At 40.7% G+C, this 24,146-nt stretch overlaps 2 protein-coding genes across 5 annotated transcripts in view; both read right to left on the bottom strand.

Annotated features, from left to right (window-relative positions):
* LOC118249711 (reversion-inducing cysteine-rich protein with Kazal motifs) overlaps positions 1 to 6,833 on the bottom strand; it is a 121,821-nt gene extending 114,988 nt beyond the window's left edge. The window contains exons 1-2 of one of the 4 annotated variants that reach the window (XM_035549949.2): positions 6,490 to 6,820; positions 244 to 495 (exon numbers count right to left, since the gene is read on the bottom strand). In XM_035549949.2, coding sequence (XP_035405842.1) covers positions 244 to 495; positions 6,490 to 6,568 — 331 coding nt within the window. In that variant the 5' untranslated portion in view covers positions 6,569 to 6,820. Of the gene's footprint in view, positions 1 to 243; positions 496 to 1,048; positions 1,195 to 6,036; positions 6,168 to 6,489 lie in introns of those variants that run through there. The other 3 variants (XM_035549951.2, XM_035549950.2, XM_050709282.1) reach the window with 3 other exon arrangements.
* Positions 6,834 to 17,320: 10,487 nt separating this feature from the next.
* Positions 17,321 to 24,146, bottom strand: part of COL15A1 (collagen type XV alpha 1 chain) — a 127,661-nt gene continuing 120,835 nt past the window's right edge. Inside the window, exons 35-38 of the mRNA XM_035549763.2 lie at positions 23,517 to 23,576; positions 22,411 to 22,596; positions 19,206 to 19,321; positions 17,321 to 18,860 (exon numbers count right to left, since the gene is read on the bottom strand). Of these exons, the coding sequence (XP_035405656.1) occupies positions 18,644 to 18,860; positions 19,206 to 19,321; positions 22,411 to 22,596; positions 23,517 to 23,576 (579 nt within the window). The 3' untranslated portion in view covers positions 17,321 to 18,643. The remainder of the gene's footprint in view (positions 18,861 to 19,205; positions 19,322 to 22,410; positions 22,597 to 23,516; positions 23,577 to 24,146) is intronic.

Genomic DNA, 24,146 nt, shown 5'->3' with positions numbered 1-24,146 from the left:
ATTACAGTGAACAAAAGCAACTATATGCTTACTCAGAGTTTTTATTTGACTTGCATAGAAGTCCTCAAAACTGGCTCTACTGTTCCTACACAGGATATTGTCTTATGTCAAAGCTCTTGAAATTTTATTTGCAAAATCTAAGGTGTACTTTAGGCCTTCAAGTTCATCTGCAACTTCAAAATTTGAATGCTTGCAGAATTTGTGAAGTTTAAAAAAAAAATCCAACATGCCAAAAACTCTTACCTGGTGTTGGAATCGGAAGTTCTATTTTATTGCAGTGGTCTTTGTCACAGCAATGAGGCAAAGTAATAACTCCATCTCTGGACGATGGTGCACAAACAAATGGCCTGTCTCGGGGAATCAGATCAATTTCTGCTATACACATGCTATTGTGTATGACTTTGTCTGCAGTCCGTGTTACTGAGGTAAAACAAAGCCCATCTGTCACGCATGTAAAGTTGTCTTTTGTACATAGATGGCAATAACATTGTAATGCTGTATGGAGAAAAAAACATTAATGTTACTCTTGGCACACATTCTGGATTGTAAAACGACTTGAATTACTGAAAAAATAAAAGTTTAAGAAACTGAGCCCTATATAATCTTTCTGGCTACATAAACACAGGACTGTAACACTAAAGAACAACACTACAATGCTTTTTATTGTGACAACAGAATTAGGAGATCTGCATATTTAAGAAAGTAAAACAAAGTTGAAGTCACCTTCCTTATGCAGTTACGTATTAAACGAGAAAGGCTGCTATCTTAGATATTTCTCCAGGTAGAGAAGTTCTGTTACTGTCTTCCATCGTAAAAAATTATATACTTTATAACACTACCCTCTAGAGCACTTACCATGCAGTTATCTTATTTTCAAAACCAATTCAAGTAATGTCATTTTAAAACCATTTTAAACCCATTACTTGATGGTTTTACAATTACAATTTTTGCTGACGAAGGGGCATATAAAAGGCTTAATCCTCATTTAAAACAAACAAACAAAAAAAATCCAAACCCTAAGTAGAGCCCAAACAACCTGAGAACATACCTCTTCCACACAAGCAGAATAGGGTTTAGACTTATTTTGAAGATACAGGAAAACGTTTCCTTACAGCACTCAGGTTCCTGATTTACTAAAGATATCAATTGAACTAGTAATTTGAGGGCAGGGGGAATATAGCAGACTAATCACACGTAAGATCGGGTTTCATTCTTTAAATTGCTGAATTTCCTGGAGAAGGAAATCTGTTATTACAAACATTTATTCTTCAAGTTAACTCTTGCAGGCCTTTATCTGACTTGCTTCATCCGAGAATTTTTTTCTATTTAAGTCATCTCCTTGGCTCATCATAACTGCACATGCATCTGTATGCCTACAGTAAGAGACATAATATTTTTTTAATGTACATTAAGTCATGGTACAGAGAATAAGTTACCTGAACTGAAAAATGACATTTAAGTAGACCTTGTTAAGCTTATTCATCTCCCTGATCATACAGAATTGCAAAGATACACAAATGTCACTCATACTAAATAAGGCATTTGTTAAGTGTCTTCCTTATTTTGTTCCCACTGTTCTTTTGCTACAGAGTTCTCAATGAGTGCAATTTTACAGAACAATTTATATTTTTGTCCCAGTTTGGTGCAATTATCTTCTAGCCTCATATCAAGACAGTACACTGTTCACACTCAACTGAATGGTTTTCTCCACAAATACATCCCTACTTCCTTCTGAAGCTACACTCCCCCTCCCTTTATTTTAAAGTGGAAAATAATGCCTAATCAGCCAAACAGGCAAGCTTCTAGGAATACAGTTTTTTGCTGCTCTCTAGTGGACACACTCTTACAAAAAAAGACATCAAAAAATGTCAGCCACCCTTCTACTTTTGCCATTTACAATTCTTAATGCCTTACAACTACAGTGTGTAGTGGTAGAATGCCTGTAATTTTACTAACAGGAAAACTGGATCAGGCATCATTAACAACCGCTAGCAGGAGGACAAGAGAGAGACTTGCAATATTCTTGCCTATATCTCACTTCCCAGTTACCTATTCATAAAAGAACAAAGACTATGAATATATGAATATGTTATAGATGAGATTTAATACTAGTGGGATGAGAAGGAGAAGCCAATTACTAACATGCAATTAAATCATTTTGATAAGCAAGTGTTTTCACTTACAACTTCAACCTCAAGGAAAAAAATAATCACACTGCTATTGTCTCGGAGAGAAGTTTTTGCTTCATCTCCATTTTTTCTTCAGGGAAGCATTATAATTAAGAACAGACACAGAACCCAGTCAGTTCTCCAAGCCCACTTAAATATTCCTGTATTTTCAACTACAGTTGGTTGATAAGATCATGCTGTAAGATTCAGCAGTCATCCTCTAATCTTCCAGAGCTAGTACTACCTTTCAGGTATAATGCATTCCAATAAATTTTGAACCCTCATCTCCGTGCTCCCCCTCTCCCCCCAGTAAAGTTTATAACACAAAAAGCTCCTTCAAAACTACTAAACCTGAAGAGGAGGAAGAAGAAAAAAAAGTTTTAATTCAAGTTTTAGTCCATGTTTTAATTAGCACAGAACACTTACTTCTTCTTTTAAAAAAATTACAAGAGTGTGTGGATGCAACCACTGGCATTAAGCGAGGGTATAACAAGCTGGCAACGTAAGTGAGATGCAGCTTGGCAAGAAGCTGGTTCTCCAGAGCTCAGTTATAAATACTACATACAAAAAGTGAACAGAACAGGATTAAGTACAGCCTATTCACTTAACTTTTAAGAATCTATGCTCTATCTACAGAAACGATACTTTAAATATATTTCTTGCATTCCCAAATTAACAAAAGTACAGAAAGACTTTTTTTTTTTAAATAACACAAAAACCTATGAATTACTATATACTATTTGTTCACATCCTGCAACACTATTTCATCCAGACAGTTTAGTATAGAACACCACCTTTGGTGAAAGAATTTTTGGCTGTAAATCATATGTTGAAAAGCATCTTTCAAGGGATGCTAACAAAGGGTATTGAAGCAGTTAAAACACCCTGGGGGGCGTTTCTCAAAAGCAAAACCACATCTCAATATAAATATAATTTTATATTTTTAATTCTTCTATCAAAATCTTTGTTTTAAACATTATAAAATAAGTCAAATCAAAAGTCAAGTGATTTCAGGCCCCAAAAGCAGTATTATGCTGAACAAGAAGCTCCAGGTCCTTCCCTTGTGATATACATTAAAACTCTTCTTCCATGGGAAATACATGTGACAGCTGGGGGGAAGGTACCACCAGAGGAACAGTCAGGACTTTGGTTCCACAAGACATAATGCTCGAGGTGAGAAAGGAGCAAGGCTGTGATATATAGAAGAGACAGTGAGAGATCCTGGGGAGATGACCAACAGGGCTGTAGTGTTTACGTCAGTTTCTTCCTTGTCCAATAATTTTTTTTCCACAAACAAAAAGGTAATACATAGAGGTGCTCTCAGCTTCCTACGTTATTTGTACATTCCCCTCAAACAACACACCTGACTCACCTCTGAACTCTTCTAGCTCAAGATGCAGAAGTGTTTAGGTACGGTATTCCGGATACTCTATGACATTTTTAACCATGATATTTCAGGACATTCACTAAGTCATTCTTTGCACAAAGGCACTAATTCAGTTTAAGTACTGTAAGGTAACAGTTTCCAGGACAGCATTCACATACATTTCATCCTTTTTTGTTAAGCACAACTTTAAAGGAAAACAGCAATTTTGGCAACCAAAACGATGCACTCAAGACAGCAGACGAAATACTTTGAGGCCCTATCTATATCTTGCAGGTAATGATAAAGCCTTGTGAAAAATCTCAGCTTCCAAGAAGCCAAGTTATGTCCTCTGTAGTGCAGGTGGCAAAAGGTGCTACGTATTTTTTGCAACTCATCCACAAAGCTACTCATAGGTGTGTTCTTGTCTCTTACAGCAAAATACATAAAGATTGGTTTGGGTAACTTTCATAGAAAAGTATGCTTAAAAAAAAAAAAGAAAATTAGAATTAAAAACCTTGGTCTTTATCTTTGTTTTAGCTTTGCTACCTTTATTAAAAAAAAGAACTCCTTAATTTATATGTTTAAATATACTTCAGCATACAAAACAGATTTCTACCCTTATTTGTGATAAGGACTAGTTGTGTGAATGCAATTGTTTCCAAGAGGTAATGCCCCTGAATTCCTGAAAGGTTAAAGACTATTCATGGCTTACACAGTTACAAAATAAAAAATAAATAAACCATGACTGCTTTCAAATTAAGGCTAGTAGTAGGGCTTAAAAAGCAGAGCTTGACAGGAAGTCAACTAGCCACTGTGATTCACGACATTTCTGATTTTCATATAAACCCTATCATAAGAGGATTCATTCACACATTAAACTAGCATACTGCTTCTGATGCTGTTGTTTTGCAATCAGAAAATGCCTAACTTTTGCAAAGAACGCTAAGTAACTGTAGACAAATCATATGTCATGCTTCTTTGTCAACTTACACCACGGTATTGAGACAATTTAATCCCTTTACCAGTAAGGGAGGACTTGTCTATGAGCTACGGATCAATAGCCCTAGATCCCCACCTATTACTCTGGACAAGGTGGACTTCTTTCCCCTCCTGCCCCACTTAAAACAAACAAAACAAACAAAAAGAAACATACAAAAAAAAAAAACACACTTCTATTTCCAACCTTAAGCTTTTGCATAGAAATCTATTACCTTGTTTTCACATAAAGCTTTCAGACCTTTATTTCCAGAAAGATATTGAATGAGAATTCTTGACTGACTAGAAGCATTGAAAGGGAAAAGAAAGTTTCAAATCTGAAATCAGGTTAAAGTTTCCCTCAACATCTAGATTGGATATGGTACATAAGAAAGCTTCAAATTATTAAAGCCTGCTACACCTTTTCAAGAACACAAGAAAAAACAATGGTTAACTTAGGCTTACTTCACTGTTTCCACAACAAAAGATTCTCCATCTTCTTCAGTAAGAATACTGACAAGTAATAGAGCATTTTAGTTTAGCTACTTGTTTTGCTTTAAGCAGTTCTTTCTTTGCAGCAGTACCACCTTAAAGTGAATTGTGAACAGCATGGTGAAACCCCAGATGTCTTATAGCTGGAATAAGCTGTGGTGCTTCTCCGTTTCCTCTTTAAAAACCAAAGCAATATACGACCCACCTGCAGAATAATTTAGGAACTGGAATTCATTATAAGACACATTTTGTATACGTTATTAACCTCTCACTACAGATGAAGCTGGAACCTAAAGCAATTAGAACCAGGCATCTATAACATTTGTATAACAAACACATCAGGACACGTACAGAACTGCTATCCAAAGAACAAAACATTTTTCCCACTTCCTTTTTCTTTAAAGAAAGTTTACTTCTTTCATTTCTGAATGCCATTAAGAACTCCCATTTCACGCATTAGCTCTGCCACAGCACAGCTCTGCTACCATTTCTTACAAGACACCGTAAGTACAGAGAGACCAAAAGAACAAAGCCATTTCACTGTACAACATTCACTGAAGACTTCACTTCCTCATGGTTTGGTCCTCGCAACGCAAACATAGCCGTCTGACTGTAACTGAAAGATCGCCTACCTAAATCGTCACAACTTTTCCGAAGACACTGTAAACACGTTACAACGTGGCGCGTAACTGACTTAAATCGCCCGACATGGCAGTCAGGGGATCTTTTACCTTCACTCCGTGGAGCATTCAACACATAACTACACAACCTCATGCCTCCTCTCTCTCCCTCCCCCGTCGTACCGTTTGTACACGCCCTTTAACACGCTAAGAGGAGACTGCAAGACATAGCGGGATTTCCCTAGCCCGATGACGAATCCAGCACGTCTAGGCAGCAGACACAAGTTTTCCAAAGAAAAAGGGAGGCTCATTCCTACAGGCTGCTTCGCTTCAACCACCCAGGCGCCAGACAACAGCGACCCGGACGAGAAGCAGCGCTCTGCCACCCACAGCCACGTTACCTTCGTGTACCTACCTGACGGGGGTGGGCGTACAATCAAGTCACCCTTCGCAGACACCGCTGGAGAGGGTTAACTCGCGCACCGGCGGGGTGGCAGGGGGCTACCGAGGGAGACCCGCTGCGGGTACCTCGTCCACCTCTCACCACACCCTCAGCGCGAGCCGCCGCCGCCCCTCGTCGCCTGGCAGCATCACGCCTGCCCTGCAGCCACGGCCCCTCCCTCGGGGCAGCCGTTGCGCTCGGCCAACAAAGGGACGAGCCGTCCCCAGGCTCTGCCAGGCTCGGACACCAGGGGGGTGAGGGGGTGGCGACTCCGCCCCAACCAGCCCCTCCGCCATGTTGTTGAAAGGAACCGCCGCGGACCTGCAGCCCGCCGCCGCCGCTCTCCTACCCCCCCCCCCCCCCCCACCCCGGCACCACGCACTACCCCGCTCGCTCCCGCTCCCCCCCTTCCCCTCAGACACTCACCGGCCGCCCCGGGGAAGAGCAGCACAGCCGCCGCCAGGCACAGCGGGGCCCAGCTCCGCCGAGTGGCCGTTAGCGCCATGGTCCGGTCTCGAACCCGCAAAGCCAGCGCGCGCGCGCACCCGCACGCCGGAGTTCCGCCTCGCGACCCTCTCCCCGCCCCTCCCCTCGGCTCGCTCCTGCCGCTGCTGCGACGGGCGCGGAGGCGCCGCCTGATTGGCCGCTCCCTTCCCGTCCCGTCCCACCCCCGCGGCAGCTGCCGGGAGCCCCAGCGACGGGGCTCCGGACAGCGCGGCCGAGGGGCGGGGTGGGCCCGGCGGGGTGATGGCGGTGCGCGCTGACTGGCTGCGGCTCGCCGCTGGGGCGGTGGGGCCGAGCATCCGCTTTCGTCCGTCCGCCGGAGAGGGCTTCCGGCAGGAACCGAGCTGCCCCCCTCCCCCCCCCCCCCCCCCCGCCGCGCGGGTCCGTGAGGCGCTGGGTAGCGGCGGGGAGCGCTCTCCGTGCGCGCAGAGCCGCGGGCAGCCTCCCGACTCAGGCACCGTGGTATATCTGTGAAAAGGAGCACCCAGGAATGTGGCTGAGGCGCTGTCACGGCTCTCGCTAGGAGCAGGGATTGTCCTGGCGAGTGCTCCACGCCTTGACCGGCTAACTGAAGGGTGAAGAGCGGCTCCATCGAAGAGAGATACGGGCAGGAGCTGGACACCTCTCAGGCTGTCTTGAGAGAGGAGAAGAAGCCCCAGTAGCTGAGGAATTCCTCTTTGGAAACTGTGTGGGTGGGACATGAAGTAGGAGAAGCAAGCAGAGCCCTTCTGTGTTCTCACTGTGATGCTTTTCTCTCACGCGTTGTTTGGCTGGGTGTAGATGTAACGCACGAACACTGCCAGCTTACTCACTACTCAAAGACCAGTTGGCATACATATGAGAAAGCTCAGCCTTCGTGATGCTAGTCCTGCAGCCTGCCTGCAATTCAGGAGCAAAGGATTTGTCTTCCTGTAGCCTGAAAGGTCATAGGATAGAGCCTACATGCATTAGTACTGTATGAGAACACAACATTGCTAGACCCTGTTTGCTGCTCCTGTGTTATTTCACAGATTCATTAAAGCAGGTTATTATACAAGGATTATCTGCAGTTTAAACACGGGTTTGTTTCATACCTCTGCTAGAACATGGTGGCATTTAGACACATTGCGTAAAATATGCAGGACCCAGAAGGACAGAGAATGGAATATTTGATCTCTACTTAGTGGTAGTCTTATTTCTTGCAAGAATTATAGACAATTTTTGAATGGTCTTTTACTTCCACCTTTCAGAAGGAAATCAAATACTTGAGAATGTATGGAAGGCTCAAACAGAACTCTGTAATGCAAGAAAAACACATGCTAAGGAGCTACATAAAGCATTAAAATATAACCAGTTTTGAAAAGGGACAAGTGATGACAGGAAATTATACAAAACAAATTGTTCTATGGATTAGCTTTTAACTAAGATCAAATATACGAATATCCTTATAAGTAGATTTACTTAAGCAAATGGGCACTAATAAAAATCTTTCAGTTTTTGAAGTAAAAGTGTATGGAAATGTGGTACTAACAGTGACTGCTATGTGGTCTAACAGCTGTGGTTACACCACTGTGTGGTCTAACAGAAATGTGGCACTAACAGCTCTATCAGTCTTCTAGGGTAAGAGGTACTGTATCAGGCTAACAAAAATTTTTAGTTAATCTGTATTTCAACAAGAAAATATGCATGGTTAGTGCTAGCGCAAGAGGAAATAAAGATGTTGCAAAACTTCATTTGCAGTTTTTAAAGTTTTCTCTTCATATAATTAGCTGAATTTTATGTTTTTTAAACTATTTGGTGCATTGTGATATTTACAAATTATGGTCAGTAAGAGGAAAAATACTGAATGTGTAATATTTTCCAAGTCAACAGAATAAGCTGTTTATCATCAAAAAAAGCCAAAAAAGCCCCCAACACAACAAAGAAAACCAGATCCTTCATTTTCTTAAGCAATTTTACTCAAATTAGCACAGAAGGAATGAAAGTTCTTATTGCTTCCCTTTTCTGTAAGCTCACAAATCAGAAAATTTAGCAAAGGACTGTGATGCTGCTAAATCAGAGGCAAGCAGAAGAAAACTTTTTTTTTTTTGTCACTGCTTTATAGAATACCCAGAATTTTTACATTTCTAACCTTTATAGATATTGCCAGTTTTACCTCATCAGTCCCTCCAAAACTAAATACGGTGAGATCTTAGGTAAGCAAACCCAGTTTATTATCCCCATTATCAGGAGGTCAGTTAAAGGGTGTCATATGTCTTGAAATTTTCCTTTTAATTCACTGTCTGTGAAACATGACAGATCCGTATCTCAGAATTACGAATCAGGCAGCACTGCTTCATACTGCTTCAGTATACAGTTGCTTGGTCCCTACAGCTTACACTAGTTATCCTACAGCTAGTAAGTTTATAAGTATATCGCAATGTTGTAAGTTCTTAGTTTGCACTTAAGCAGATTGCAGTGACGGCAGTTTTAATGGTGCTGCTATTAAACCCCTTGAACTTTGTTTCCTACACATACAATGTCCAGCTTAATTTGAAATCAGGTATGGGTGTATTCACAGAGGGCAGTGTTGACTGTAAGTCTCATAGAATCATTAAGGCTGGAAAAGACCTCCAAGATCATCTGGCCCAACCATCACCCTACTACCAATATCACCCGCTAAACCATGTCCCTGTGCACCAGGTCGAGCCTTTCCTTGAACATCCCCAGGGACCGGGACTACACCAACCCCCTGGGCAACATGTTTCAATGCCTGACTACTCTTTATGAGAAGAAATGTCTCCTAATTTCCAATCTAAACTTCCCCTGGCACAACTTGAGGCCATTCCCTCTAGTCCTATCACTAGTTATCTGCGAGAAAAGGCTGACCCCCAGCTCCCCGCACCTTCTTTTCAGGTAGTTGTAGAGAGCAATAAGGTCTCCCCTGAGCCTCCTCTTCTCCAGACTAAACAACGCCTGTTCCCTCAGCCACTCCTCATAAGACTTGTGTTCTAGGCCCTTCACCACCTTCATAGTCCTTCTCTGGACATGTTCCAGGGCCTCGATGTCCTTTCTTGTACTGAGGGGCCCAAAACTGAACACAGGACTTGAGGTGTGGCCTCACCAGAGCAGAGTGTAGGAGGATAACCACCTCCCTGGTCCTGCTGGCTACACTATTCCTGAGACAAGCCAGGATGCAATGCAAGGCAGTGTGACTTTGTGAAGAGAAGAAACCCACTTGGGTCAGGCAAAATGCAGAGGTTTCTGCAGCTGGTCTTCTGCCAGCTGACAGGAAGCTGGCTTGGAGCCCTTGGGCCAGGATCCGGACGAGGGCCTCTTTGCAGGGGCAGCTCATCAGGGACAGGACACCAAGGGGCCGCCTGCTGTGTCCAGGCCCAGCATCATGGGGACTGGGCCCAGCACTGCGGGGGCCAGCACCACCACCAGGCCAACCGCCACTGCTGTGGCTAAGCCACAGCACGCAGCGGCCCCGTCCCCCCGCTCTGGGGCCACACTCACAAAAGAGTGGTCTAATTTATGCTAAAAGCAGTGAGGAAATATGTAGTCTGAGGCATGTTACTAAACACAGAAGTGACTAAGAAGGCTGGTTAGACTCGGGGTGGGTAGCCAGAAGTAAAGAAGCTGACATCAGTGAGGTCTGGAAATGAATTTGGACTGTATGTCATGATCTAGCCAAAGGCTTTATGTTGCTGTAGCAACCCTGAAATTGTATGATTATCTCACCAATGACTCTACAGTGAAGGGTAGATACATTATAGTAGCTTGCCTTTAATTAAGAAAGCATACTTTTTTTTTTTTTTTTTTTGTAAAAGCATAGCTTTTACCTGCTTGAGCTCTACTTCTTGTACCAAGTTGATAGTAATAATAAGGTAATAATGTATACCATTTTTCCTACAGCACATCCCATCTTGCTACTTACTCACCATCCACTCTCATTCTTCAGAGCTCATGACTGCTTGTGACCTGGAGTGATGGTGTCCTTCATATCTTTTCTCTGGCAGTGACAACCTCAATTGGCAAGATCCTCAGGTAATGCTCACAACAAATATCCTTGAAAGTACGTGGCTTTTGCACCACATAATTAAATAAATAATCTCAAGCCAGGGAGAAAAAAGGTCTTTTTGATGAGAAGTCCTCATAGAGTACTGCTGGTATTCATTTCTTGTCATTTTTTATTTTTGCTGGTATTTAACCTCCAAGGAATATTGTCTAAAAACTTTACAGAATTTCTTAGTGCATAAGGATATCAGTTGACTCACACCTCTAATTTTGTCTACTAATAAAGCTCTAAATTTTTCTTGAAGTCATGATCCATTTCTGCTTTCACTTTAAAAATTCAGCACTGCAACAGCACAGCACAGTCACAGAGTAGTAAGCATCATAAAGGTCACCTGGCACTCAGTTATTTGTTTGCTTACATCTGGTAAAATATTTCTGATATATTTGAAGGGAAAGGGCTTTCTCATACATCTTTTAAAGTCGGAGCCAAGAGATGTGAGATTCCAGTCTTACCCTCTGATGCTTGTTTCCGGTGATATTTCTGTACAGTTCACAGATCCCTTTTGGTATTCCACAGGATTGTGAAATTGTGTTATGCCACTTTAAGCATGGCTGTGAGTAGAACCCTGAGTCTGGGTGCTTACTACAGAACTAGCGATGCCAAATCAATGTACTCAGCAGTCCTTGCTGTAAAGAACTCTTTTTGCTACTAGCATAGATGCCAGAATCTGGACATCAAACATTCTCCATTCACAAGTAATTCTGCATTCCTCCAGCAAAACTAACAGTGTGCTATTTTGGCGGCACAGTATACAAATCACCAGCCTTTTTCATCCCAGTTACTTCCACTCATCTCTGAATAGGTTAGGTTCAAATGTCTGTGATTACAAGAAGGAAGATGTAAATAAATGATCAATCCCATTCCAGTATGCACAATTTCTCAGTACAGTTGTGAGGAACCCAATTCTGCCAAATGGGAGCTCTGTATAAGACTAGTGTCTTGGCTTATTAACACTGAAAGGAAAGGCAAGTGATGTGAGCAGAAAATAACAAAGAGTATTAAAAAAAACCACTGTATGTCCTGAAGCAGAAAATAGATTTGTTGTGAATGTTAATGGGCAAATGTGTATTCTATTACCATAAACATGAGACCATGAGACCTCTTTGGCCACACCATGCCTTAGCCACTGTAGCATTTGTAACACAGGAAGCTAGGGTTCTCTGAGCAGTCTTAGCCTTAATAAATAATCTCAGTTTGTGCTCTGGACATTGCTTTCCTGTTTACAAAATAAGGAAGAAGAAGAGTTGCGAAAATAAAACCATAAACCACTTTGGTCTTAAGTGCAGTGTACATTTAAACATTGCTACCAAAATCTTTAGAGGCCTATTTTAATCTCGCCAGATTTCTGTCCTGGTCTGTGCTATTACAGCTTTGTCCTATGCGTACAAAGTCTGCACAAGTCTGTCTGCTCTTGTATTTTTCTTGTATTCTGTATTTTACTTGGGGCTAAAACAGATTTAGTCTTCTCTTGCATATGAACTAGGACTAACTGTTCCAGAGGGTTGTGATTTTTTATACCAATAAGTTGCTGCTCTACTTCTTATCTTTACCTCCCTTTGATTAAAATAGGTTTCAGTAGTTCAGAAGTAACTTACCATTTTATACTTAGGCAGCTCAAGTCTTATCAATATAGTACTTTTCTTTTTTTTTTTTTTTTTTTTTTTTTTTACTGTTGGGTGCTTACAGCTGCACACTGTACAGAGATATCAACCTAAAAATAAACTGAACAGAAAGTTGCGGTCAGGGCACCAAGGGTTGCCTAAACTTTTTCACTTTCTTCACATAGTTTAGTTGCTATGTAGAACCAAAGCTTTTATGCAAAAGTATACCTTAGAGCTGGTATCTTTTGGCTCATTTTTCTAGTGGCTAATATGGGAAATGTACTTTCAATGCCCAAGGGATTTGTGCTTACAGACCTTACTTGCAAGACTATGGATGTTTGGCTTGATACTTTCAGTCCTTCCTATTGGAGCTATTTCCATGTCTTCGGATTCTTCCTGCCACAGAAAGGGATTTTTGCTCTTTAAATGCTCAAAGTGTCAATGGAAGCATAGTTGCCTATGGATATTTACCAGTGGCTGAGGGGGCATTAGAGGATCATTAAGTTTGTATGTCTATACATAAGTTTGTATGTATATGCATTAAGTTCTTTTCATCACTGTGTTTAACCTCTGTTAGATTTAAATGGGTTGCTTTTTGCAAACATCTGATCTGAGTTCACTGTCCCTTCTGTAGCTCCAACCTGTAGACTAGCCTGTTTACTGCCTACAGAGTTTCTGTAATGGATCATACACAGGATTTTCTTCTAACTTCTCATTTACAGAGTTCACTACAACTTCAGTGCTTTGTTCTTCCTCCTCCAATATTTTTGACTCACCTTACCGTTCTTCCTTCCCACCTTATGTCCTAGTGATTGTACCTGTAGAAGAAGATACAGCTCTAAGTGACTATTTTGATCCGCTCTCTAGGCTACTCATCAGTATTCCCTACCTTTTCTCCTGGTGGTGAGCAATCAGTTTTTTGTAAGAGAGATCCCGTGACTCAGTGCCTTTGACAGAATGAATAGCTTATCTGTTGTTATGTGACACTCAATTGAGAGCAGGAGTTTGAAATGCTGATATGTACCTAAGCCTTGATGTGTCTTCTGTTATATCATCAATAGTTAGGTTGACTTCACTTCCCCCCCCCACCCCCTCCAGGAAAAAACATGGACATTAGAAAGTAACTGAGTTTGGTGCAACTAATTTCTCTAGCTTTTCTCCCCCAACCTTTTCTTTGTAAGAGCAGAAGCCTTTTTGTAGGAGACATATTTTGAGAGGCCTCATCTACAAATCCATTCAATTGTCACTTTGGTGACAATTACCTCTGTACATCATCCAGGTACTTTCCTGCCCAAATGGAAAAGTATCATGGCACATGCAGAGATACCTGCTTCTTGCCTTCCAAAGCAACCTGTTGACAGATGGACCACAGGGACTTCACAAGCCCTAGGAACTCATGAGGGTTCAGAGCCCACGGGGTAATACCTTCTTGGAAGGAAATAACAATTTTAAAATAATATGATCAACAAGTTGGAAATTACTGCTGAGTTTTGATGGAGTTGATGAACAATTTCCAATTCATCTATAACAAAAAATCTAATATGGCTTTTAGTAATTGCAAAAGGGGCTTGGCTGTGGTCAGCATCACAATGAGAACTTAAAAAGCTCATGAGTTCACACACACCACTCATCCTACCCTAATACGGTATAGGATCAAGGGATGCAGTCTCATATTTCAAGGTATCAGGAAGGTTTTTGATGGGCTGGTTGGAAGGGTGGTGGGATGATTCTGGGAACTCTAGACTCATAAAATGTCATGCAGAAGAGCTGCTGACTGTAGAATCTGAAGCTGTTACACTGTACACTGAGGTGGTTTTACCCTGCTGTGCAGCTGAACTCTACCACAACTGCTGTCCCACTCCCTCTCCTCAAAGAAAAAGGGAGAAAATACGATGGAAAGGGCTCAAGGGTTGCCATGGGCAAAATAGACTCAGCATTGGGAGTATATAATATATAAGAATATAATTTATTACCTGTTGCTAATAAGGTATCGCAGTGAGAAACTAAAAACAAACCAAAAACACCTTCCCCCCATCCACCCTCATCTACGTCCTATCCCTGAGTGGCACAGGGGAATGGGGAATGGGGGCTGCGGTCAGTCCGTAACACTTTGCCTCCGCTGCTCCTTCACGGTCACTCTCTGCCCCTGCTCCACGTAGGGTCCCTCCCACGGGATGCCGTCCTTCCGATACATACACACATGAACATGATAACTGATCCATCAGGTCCTGGAGTAAAGGACACAGGCAAATGTCTTATGTAGTCCTGTTTGCTAATGTAAAACTTCATGGTACTAGTCATCAGGTACAGAAGGATCATGCCAGTGCCCTTTTTTTCTCACAGATCTGAAACTTTACAGCTGTGTGAACAGCCGCTCCATGCCCAAGCCAAGGTGCCTATCACTGCTGAATGAGGTGAGGATAACAGGATGGCACCATGTATCTATATATAGCATGAGAGCACTTGTGTAAGGCAGCGATGGCTTTAAGAGGGTTCTCCTTTGTTTCTTGAATGAATGCAGCCTGAACATATAAGATTACATGAATGGATATTTGCAGGAGGGTTGTATAGTCAAACTGGCAAAAAGCCATAAAGACATATTGCTGTGTCAGACAAACATGCCCTGCCTCACTACAGGCTTTCTGCTGAGTGAGGACTCCAGTTAGCCCTGAAACAAGGCACAGTGGTTAAATACCTGTTAGTACAATTAAACCTTTGTGTTCCCAAATAGAGTGGCTCCTTCAATCTACCCACGGAAGCAGTCATGGCACATGTTGTTCCCCCAAAACATACCTCAAGCCAGGGGCTGGAAAGGTGACAGACCAGAACTGTGCCAGCGAATAATTCAGCAATCAGTCATACTGTTTGTGCTAATGCCTGTACTTTGGCTCTGATAATTCTCTGCTGTAAATGTAGCCTCAGAGATGGAACTAGCCTCTGTTGAGAACTTGATACCTGCAAAATTAAAATATGTAACTATAGCAGAGCTAAACATCAATTAACAGTTTTTCAGAGATTAACCCCAGCCTATCCTTTAACTGAGTGGGGAGTAGTTTTTGCAGTAGCAAACTATTACTGTAGCTAGGAGCTTGGTGGAGCTAAAGAAGGCCAAACAAAAGGACTGTGGGGTAGTAGTGGTACTGACCAGTGGAGAAACACAGTTGTCCACTGCTGCTGTTCATACAAACATATTTGTCTTGAAGTGCAGCATATAAAAATGCCTTTCCTGTGCTATGATCACCATCCTGGCTTGAACTGAATTTGCTGGTGATCTCACGCGCCTCTTGTAAGGTCAGATAGGGCTAACAACCTCTTTTCTGCTGAACCATCACTAGTATCCCTGAGACCAGTTTAGGATAGCAGGTTGTAATGTTACTCCTGATCAACACCAGGGCATGATGCTGAACTTCACACTTAAAAATTCCCACAGCTTGTGCTGTTTATTATGTGCACTGAGCTTGAAAGAAATACAGTGTAGTACTTTGCAAGAGCATGCAGGAGGGTTAACAACTTTGTAAGGGAAGGAGTTATTGTTTCTTGTTTATTCCAAGGTGAAGAAGAACTTTGCACTTTTGGAGAAGTGCAAACCCAACTGTGAATTCCTCTTGATTTAAATCAAACTTTTATTGTGTTAGCTTTAACCTACAATTTGTATAAAGGAAAATTTATAGAAATTCTCATTCCAATAGTTGAAATGTATCTGCTGTGTTTGATTCATCAACTGGCCCTGGAATTCTCATGGTTTATAGTATTTTCACCTCCTCTGTATTTGCAGTATATTAACTTATATTTTAAAGTGCACAAAAGCTTCAAGATAAATGGATGCTTTCAGCCAAAGCTTACCTCTTAAGGATGGAAGAATCTTGTTGGACTGATACTCTGATTTCATTCATTCAGACTGCTACATCCATTTCTAGTATGGTTATTCTTTTCAGCTGTGCTCCGGTGTTACTCTTTGTGATTGATTCATTTGCTTTAAATGCAGTTACTTACTGGAATTTACAAATCTTCTTCCTGAAGTGCACCTGATTTTTGTGTTGAACTTCAAAAGTATTCAGCTTTGATAGGGAGAGCTAATTTATTTTTAAGTACTGGGCCAAATTTGTCTCTGTCATATCCTTGATAAACATTACTGTTTCTCTGCAGTTATACCAGGGAATATAAAGAGCATCTTTGGCTCTGGTTACAATGACAGAAAATTTTATTTATTTGTTTGTTTTTTTCAAGGGAAACCTCAGTTTTCTAACAGGTCTCTCCTGTTGGTCTCAGCTCAGCTAGCTCCCTGGCAGGTGTATGAGCACAGTGAATGTACTCAGCACTGGAACAGCCAAATGATGCATTGTTTATGCTCTGTATTAAGATGAAGGATGTACAATAAATTCCTGTAGCATGTGAATTAATGTTAGAGTTGGGAAGCAAATGTTAAGATTTTTCTAATGTATCACCGATCATGTTTAACTATTTCAGTTTCCTCCTAAGCTCTAACAGCTATCCAGGATACAAAGAGAAGTTAGTCCTGTGCAATGATCAGCACAATCGGAATTCTGCACGCATTTCTGCTGGGCCTGGCTTAATGCTCGTTCACTATCTCCTAAAAACTATATGTTTTTCTGCCTTCTCCCCTCCCCCTTTGAGCACTTGTTTTTGATCCCATCTCTTATCCCCAACTTGTCATTGCAGTTCTAGCCAAGGAAATACCCAACTCCCTGTCACTGATGGCTCTAGCTCTGGAGTGGAAGAGTAGGAATTGACTGTAATTACTGGCTGCAAGCATAAACCCAGGTTTAAAGCTAGGTGGCTCCTGCTGGACGTACATAAAAAACAATTTATTTCCCCCCTTGAAGCTTCTGTGAAACCCCACCATACATATACAGCTCTTCCAGCTGTGCAAATTACAGGAATACAGCATTTCACAAGTGCTCAACATTTTAGGAAAATGGATGTACTAAAATGAGTGCAGTGAATTGTTATGCATACATTTAAAATGTAATATAGAGGCTGTTTTTGCCTCATTAACGAGTCACGGCTTTTCCAAGAAAAAAAGAAGATACAATTCAGCTGACCCTGGGAAATATGCTTTTATAATAATTGAAAGAATAAAGCTGGATTTCACATTGTTATGTAATAATTAAATCAGTTTAGTATAATAAATGTGATTGGCTTGCTCTTGTCTTTTGAAAGTAGTTATCTAGTAATTTATTAATTTGCTGACAAATAAGAGTATTATGTACTTAAAACACAGACTTTAGATTAGATTTTTAAAAATGATAACATGGGTCTTGAATTCCATAGTTACCACCAGAAAAAATACAACAAAATACCTTTTTTAAAGTATGCAGTAGACAAATATGTAGGCAAAAGTCTTAAGATATTATGGTGATACTGTTTGCCAAGAACATTAGCATTTACAGATCATTTCCGTCATTGCTGCTGTGATTATATATTAACAATTCCTTCATTATGTGAATGCCAGAAGGGTAAATTCACAAAAAGGAAAATCACTTTTACATGTAACTTAGTGAGATAACAATATCTAGAACCTATTGTAAAGAAACGATGACAGACATTTTTCATTCAGCAATGCTTGCCACAACAGGAAATGACTTCCTCTAACATGCAATAAAATAAATAACGGTCAGATGGCTTGTTTGTCTGCATATACTTTGCAAAGTTCTGCCAGTTAAAACAGGATGTTTTCTATTAATATTGTTCCAGATTTCCTGATAATGATAGCACCAAAATAAGGAGAAGAGTTTGTCTATGTGAAATTCAGTTCTCCTGCATAAAGCCCTATGCCTAGAATCTGCAAATAGTGGAAGTAAGATGTCAGGCTGCTAAATTCATGTATAAGAACCAGGGTGAAATCTGTAAAAGCTTATGGGAGGTAAATACTTAGCTTCCTCAGAGACTGAAAGGTGAGCACCTTTGTTCTTAAAAATTTTTGACAATTCCATCCCTGTAAGTTTTAACAGCATTCCCTTATTTACTCGGGGACAGTATGTATATAGACATATATTTAAATAGTGCCTTGAGTGTTCAAAACCTATGCAAGTGAAAAGAACATGCAGCTTCTCAACTATGAAGAAGCATCAGCCTTGCTGAGCCTTACTGCTTCTAAGATAAGCTACTGAATCTTTCCTGTAGACCACACTAGACTTTCACTGATCTTCAGACAGAAAGAAAAGGGGCTGTGAGTTAAGTGTTGGCAGACCTTGAACCATGTGGGGTTCAAGTGGAAAGAACAGTTTAAGTCAGCTTCATGTGACATGGGATATTTCACCCAACTGGAATATGGTTTATGCTGAGGTACGTTTTCCTTGGCTATTTTTTCCTGAAAGGTGCAATTGCAAAAAATAAAATATTTACATCAGTACAAATAAAATTTCAGTGTCAGCTTTTTCTGTCATAAGATAGAATACTATGTGCAACAGGTGAATTATTTTCCTTGGGGATCAGATACAAAACTGTTTTCAATACAGAGAACAATAAACTGATTGCTACAGCTATATGCTTTCTGATCAAGAAGTTTTCCCTTCTTCAGTGGTGATGCTTGTCCCATAGCTGCCAAATCACTTGTGTGCCAGGCTTCACAGTAGTTGCTAACCATTCGGATCCCATTTGCAGTTGAACCATGCCATATTACTTTTTGAGGCCTGAAAAGTAATGCTAACAGGTTATTTGCTGAAAGAGTCTATTTTGTTTCATTCACCCACATGCCTATATGGTGATTTTGTTCTGTTCATACCATATGACCATTTTTTGTTGCTGTCCTGCTTTGAAGCAAACAGCATGTGGGAAAAGATGAAGATAGAAAGCAGAGGAAGAAAAGGAAAACACAGCCTGATATCTCAGTTGAAGGCTATCTGAAATGGAAAAGAAGACAGCATAAGAAAATAGAGATTTTTTTATCATATTTCTAATAGCCCAAGGTATTGCCACTTGTACTATCTGGCAAAAATAAATGTCATGTAAAACTTTAAAATGATAATGAAACTCACCAAGATGGGTCTGTCATGACGTTTCTCCCATCAAAGGAGTATATTGGAACATTAATGTTGAATTCTGCACCATTTCCTTTAAATATAGATTCCCAGTTGTGGAAAAGCATTTCTCCCTGTTAAAATTTCAAAGCCATTTTTACAAACAAAATAATATGTCATACCCGACTTTTATAGACTTCTCACTAAATCTAAAATCTTATCTTCATTTAAGAAAACTTGTGATTCCGGCTTTCACATCTTAGATTCTGCACGATGCTCCTGAATGAATCCAGCTATCATATCTCTGCAAATAGCTCTCTGACCTTTGCCTCATAGTTGCATCTCTGCTCTATTGTCACTCTGAACATTCAGCTTGATCATAGAACTATACAGTCATAGAATGGTTTGGGTTGGAAGAGACCGACAAAGATGACCTAGTTACAACAGCCCTGAGATGGGCAGGGACACCTTTAGCTAGATCAGGATTTTCAAGGGCCCACTGAACCTGGCCTTGAATGCTTCAAGGGATAGGGCATCCACAATTTCTCTCGGCACCCTGTTCCAGTGCCTCACCACCCTAATAACAAAGAATTTCTTCCTTATATTGAATCTAAATCTAACCTCTTTAAGTTTAAAGCAATTACCCCTTGTCCTATCACTACACCCTCTGACAAAGGGTTCCTCTCCAGTTTTCTTGTAGATACCCTTTAAGTGCTGGAAGGCTGCAATAAGGTTTCCCTGGAGCCTTCTCTTTAAGCTAAACAACCCCAACAGTCTCAGCCTCTATTCATGGGAGAGGTGCTCCAGCCCTATCATTTCTGTAGCTCTCCTCTGGATCTGCTCTAGTAGGTCTGTGTAAGAGAGGGGGAGAATCACTTTCCTCAACCTGCTGGCCACGCTTCTTTTGATGCAGCCCAGGATATCACTGGTTATCTGGGCTGACAGTGCACATCGCTTGTGTCTAATTTTTCATCTACCAGTACCCCTGAGTCCTTCTCCACAGGGCTGCTCTCAATCCGTTAATCACACAGTCTGTACTGGTACTGGGAATTGCCCCAACCCATGTGCAGGAATTCACACCCAGGCTTGTTAAAATTCATGAGGTTTACATGGGTCCACCTTTCAAGTCCCTCCGGATGACGCTCCTTCATCTCTTATTACCACTGTCCTTCTTCTCCTAAATGTCTAAGGGGTTGTTTAGACTTGACTAGAATAGACTACAATAGAATAGAATAGTTCAGTTGGAAACGACTTACAAATATTATAACTATAATTAGACTTATACAAGTCTAACTGCTTGACCACTTCAGGGCTAACCAAAAGTTAAAGCATATTATTAAGGGCATTGTCCAAATTGTCCAACACTGACATGATGCCCCATGCCTTGACATGGGGCATCAACCACCTTGCTGGGAAACCTGTTTCAGTGTTTGGCCACCTTCACAGTAAATAATTTTTTTCCTAATATTTAGTGTGAGCCTCCCCTTGTGCAGCTTTGTGCCATTCCCATGCATCCTACCATTGGCTACCAGGGAGAAGAGATCAGCACCTCCCTGTCCATTTTCCCTCCTTGGGAAGTTATAGAGAACAAAGAGGTCACCTCTCAGCCTCTTTTTGCCCAAACTGGACAAACCCTAGTGATCGCACGATCTCTGATGGGATTCATCCCAGGATACTCAAAGAGCTGGCTGATGTCATTGTGGGACCTCTCTCAATTATTTTTCAACGGTCTTGGGAATCTGGAGAGGTTGCAGTTGACTGGACCAGATGGCAAATGTGGTCCCAGTTTTCAAGAAGGGCAAGAAAGAAGATCCTGGCAATTACAGACCTGTCAGTCTCACTTCAGTGCCTGGTAAAAGTATGGAGAAGATTATTCTGGGAGCTATTGAAAAACACTGCAGACATTGGTAACAGCCAACATGGGTTCACAAGGGGAAGGTCATGTTGAACAAATTTAATTTCCTTATACGACAAGATCACCCATCTAGCTGACCAAAGGAAGACAATTGATGTAATCTGTCTGGATTTCAATAAAGCTTTCGATACTGTCTCTCACAGTATCCTTCTGGACAAAATGACCAGAATACAGTTAGATAAAAGCATAATAAAATTGGTGAACAATTGGCTGATGGGTTGGTCCCAAAGGGCTCCTGTAAATGGGGTTACATCAGGATGGCGACCTGACACTAGCGGGGTTCCCCAGGGCTCCGTTTTAGTACCAGTCCTATTCAATGTTTTCATAAAATGATTTGGATGTAGGTTTTTGGAGCAAGTTCACAGACAATACCAATTTGGGTGGAGCTGTTGACTCCACTGAGGGTGGCAAGGCCTTGCAGAGAGATCTAGACAAATTAGAGAGCTGGGCAATCACCAATTGCATGAAGTTTAAAAAGAGCAAGTGCCAGATTCTGTACATGGGAAGGGGCAACCCTGCTTATATGTACAGACTGTGGGATGAGATGCTGGAGATCAGCCTCGCAGAGAAGAGGGATCTGGGGGTTTTGGTCAACAACAAGCTGAATATGAGCCAGCAGTGAATACTTTAGCTGTCTTCCCAGGGCCCAGAAATCTCTTTTGATAGACATCAGGCTTCTTGATCTGACATTTATTTATTTATTTTTCCTGTGAGCCACCCAATATCACAGAGACATGGTTTGTTTTCCTCAGTTTTAGAGTGTGTCTGTTTATATGAGACTACAACTTGAACCGTGCTGCAGGATCTTGCTTAGACTCTCTGCCCAGGTTCAAGGGGGTAAATCCATCACTCCTAAGCACAGAATTTGCCTTTATCTTAAGAAACGAGAAAGGGCATTTTAGTCTACTGTGCTCTGTGTTCATAGTAGAAGGTAAAACATAACTACTATCTTTGAGAAATAAGGATGCACTTTCTTTGCTGATATAAAAAATATCCAGAACACTGAACATTATACTGTTGATTTGTCAGAAGTCTACTTGAAGTATGCCATTCTCACAGCTTTATTTCTACCATTAGCTTTAAGATATTGAAAGAAGTAACCCCCTGAAAATGTAAAGGAAATGTGAGTCTTTAACTTTCTGCTTTATCACTACCTTTTTCCTCCTGTAACCTGATTCCAAAATATGAAGGAAAACTTCTTTATAAAATGCAATTTGTGTTGGAATTTTTAAGCTTTTGGTATTTTCTAAGATTTTGGGGCACCTACAGCTTATCCTAATATAACAAATACTAAGCACTCACTCTTACCTTAAGATTGACTATTGGTAAATTGTATCGGTCTGTTTTTCTGACAACTGTGGCCAGATCTTGCAAATGTGATGAGAGAAAGGCTCTATAAGTAGCTGTCAAACCTGCTAGCTGGGCCTGTTGAAAACACTGAAAATCTGCTCTCATGTCACCAGAAAATGGCAAGTTTAAAGCCACCAGATGCAGCTGGAGAAAAGAAAGAAGAAAAACCATTTTTTTTTAAAGTATATAACATGAGGAAGACATATACTTGAAAACAACTACCCTCTGTCCCCTGCCAGCACAAGACCTAGTACCTTCCATTCTTGGTATTAAAGTTATTTGCCATAATAATAATAATACCTTCCTTAAATCTATGCAGCCCTGTAATATATTTCTTTAACAGTCAGGAAACCATGAATTATATACTCTTTAAAAACTTTTTAAAGTAGCTAGTATCTTAAAACAGCAGTCTCAAAAAGTTAACAACATAATCTGAAATCTTACAGGCATGGAAATAAGTAAAAATAAGAAATAAGTAGTAAGAGGTGACATACACCATTTGAAATTTCACTATTACCAAATATTAGAACTAGCATACTTGAGTTAAACAGTACAAATGCAAGAACTATTCCACTTTTTTTTTTCTTCATGTAACTCCATTATTTTGCTTTCCTTGTCTGAATATTTTGAAGTACTTCAAATGAAGGCTTCTATTCTAAAGTGTCTATTTAAAAACAAGCAACATCATGAAGATAGAAAAGATTCTAATATTTTAGTGATTTAACTGTAACACAATTATTAGCTTTAAAATTACTGTGTTGCAGATTTTTTGGCGCAATCACTAAGTTAAGAGGTATTCCTAACATAGAACCAGTTTTCGTTTGTTTGTTTGTTCGTTTGTTTCTTTTTTGAGATATGAAAGTGGCTAGGGAGACTAAAATAGTCCTGGAGGAAACAATTTAATATTTTCTCTGAGATGTCTAAACTAGTTAAAAAAAAATATTTGTAAATTTCTAAAGCAAAATATGTTAATTTGAAGAGGAAATATTACACATCTCCCTCAACATGCAAATTGGAATATTTCGAAATGCGGCTATAAATTGCAATAGAAATCTCATACTTACTACTGGCTTTCCATTGTTCATATTTGATATTGGACTCGGTGCCGGAAGAGACTGAAATCCCTGTTATTTTAACACATGCAGATATGTATGTTAAACATGTTAGTTAGACCAGCATTTTAGACATTCAATAATATTGTACATAAAGTAGACATTGAATGTTGGAGAATCTGAAACTATATTGCATCAGAAAAATAAACCCGAACCATGTAGCCACAATACTTTATCTATGTACCTTCAATTTAGTTTGTCACATAAATACGTGTTTGAAAGCTGTTCTGGCCAAGTTGCTTTGCTAGATCCAAGTGTAACCATTCTGCAGTACTCTGCCATAGCTGGTGTCAGCACCAATATGCACCTGGAGTCCCGCATGGAAGTGGCCTGCTCTTGGTAGGAGCAGAAGACCACTTCAGGAAAAATGACATTGAAAGGACAGGAAGAATGTGGAAACAGAAAGTATAGTGGTTGGGGAGATTTCTTAAGGCCTTACTAATTCCCTCTCCTAAACAAGTGGAATGTAGAGACCAAAAGGTTGATGAGCTTCAATAGCTCTCTCATGAACAGCAAAATTTTCTTCTATAGTCATGGAAAATATGAGTAACGAGCCAGTGAATGTAGCGGTTGGGAAAATAA

Source organism: Cygnus atratus, chromosome 2, assembly GCF_013377495.2.
Source record: "Cygnus atratus isolate AKBS03 ecotype Queensland, Australia chromosome 2, CAtr_DNAZoo_HiC_assembly, whole genome shotgun sequence".
NCBI lineage: Eukaryota > Metazoa > Chordata > Aves > Anseriformes > Anatidae > Cygnus > Cygnus atratus.
The sequence above is the reverse complement of the archived record's forward strand: the minus strand, read 5'-3'. Positions and strand labels throughout refer to the sequence as shown.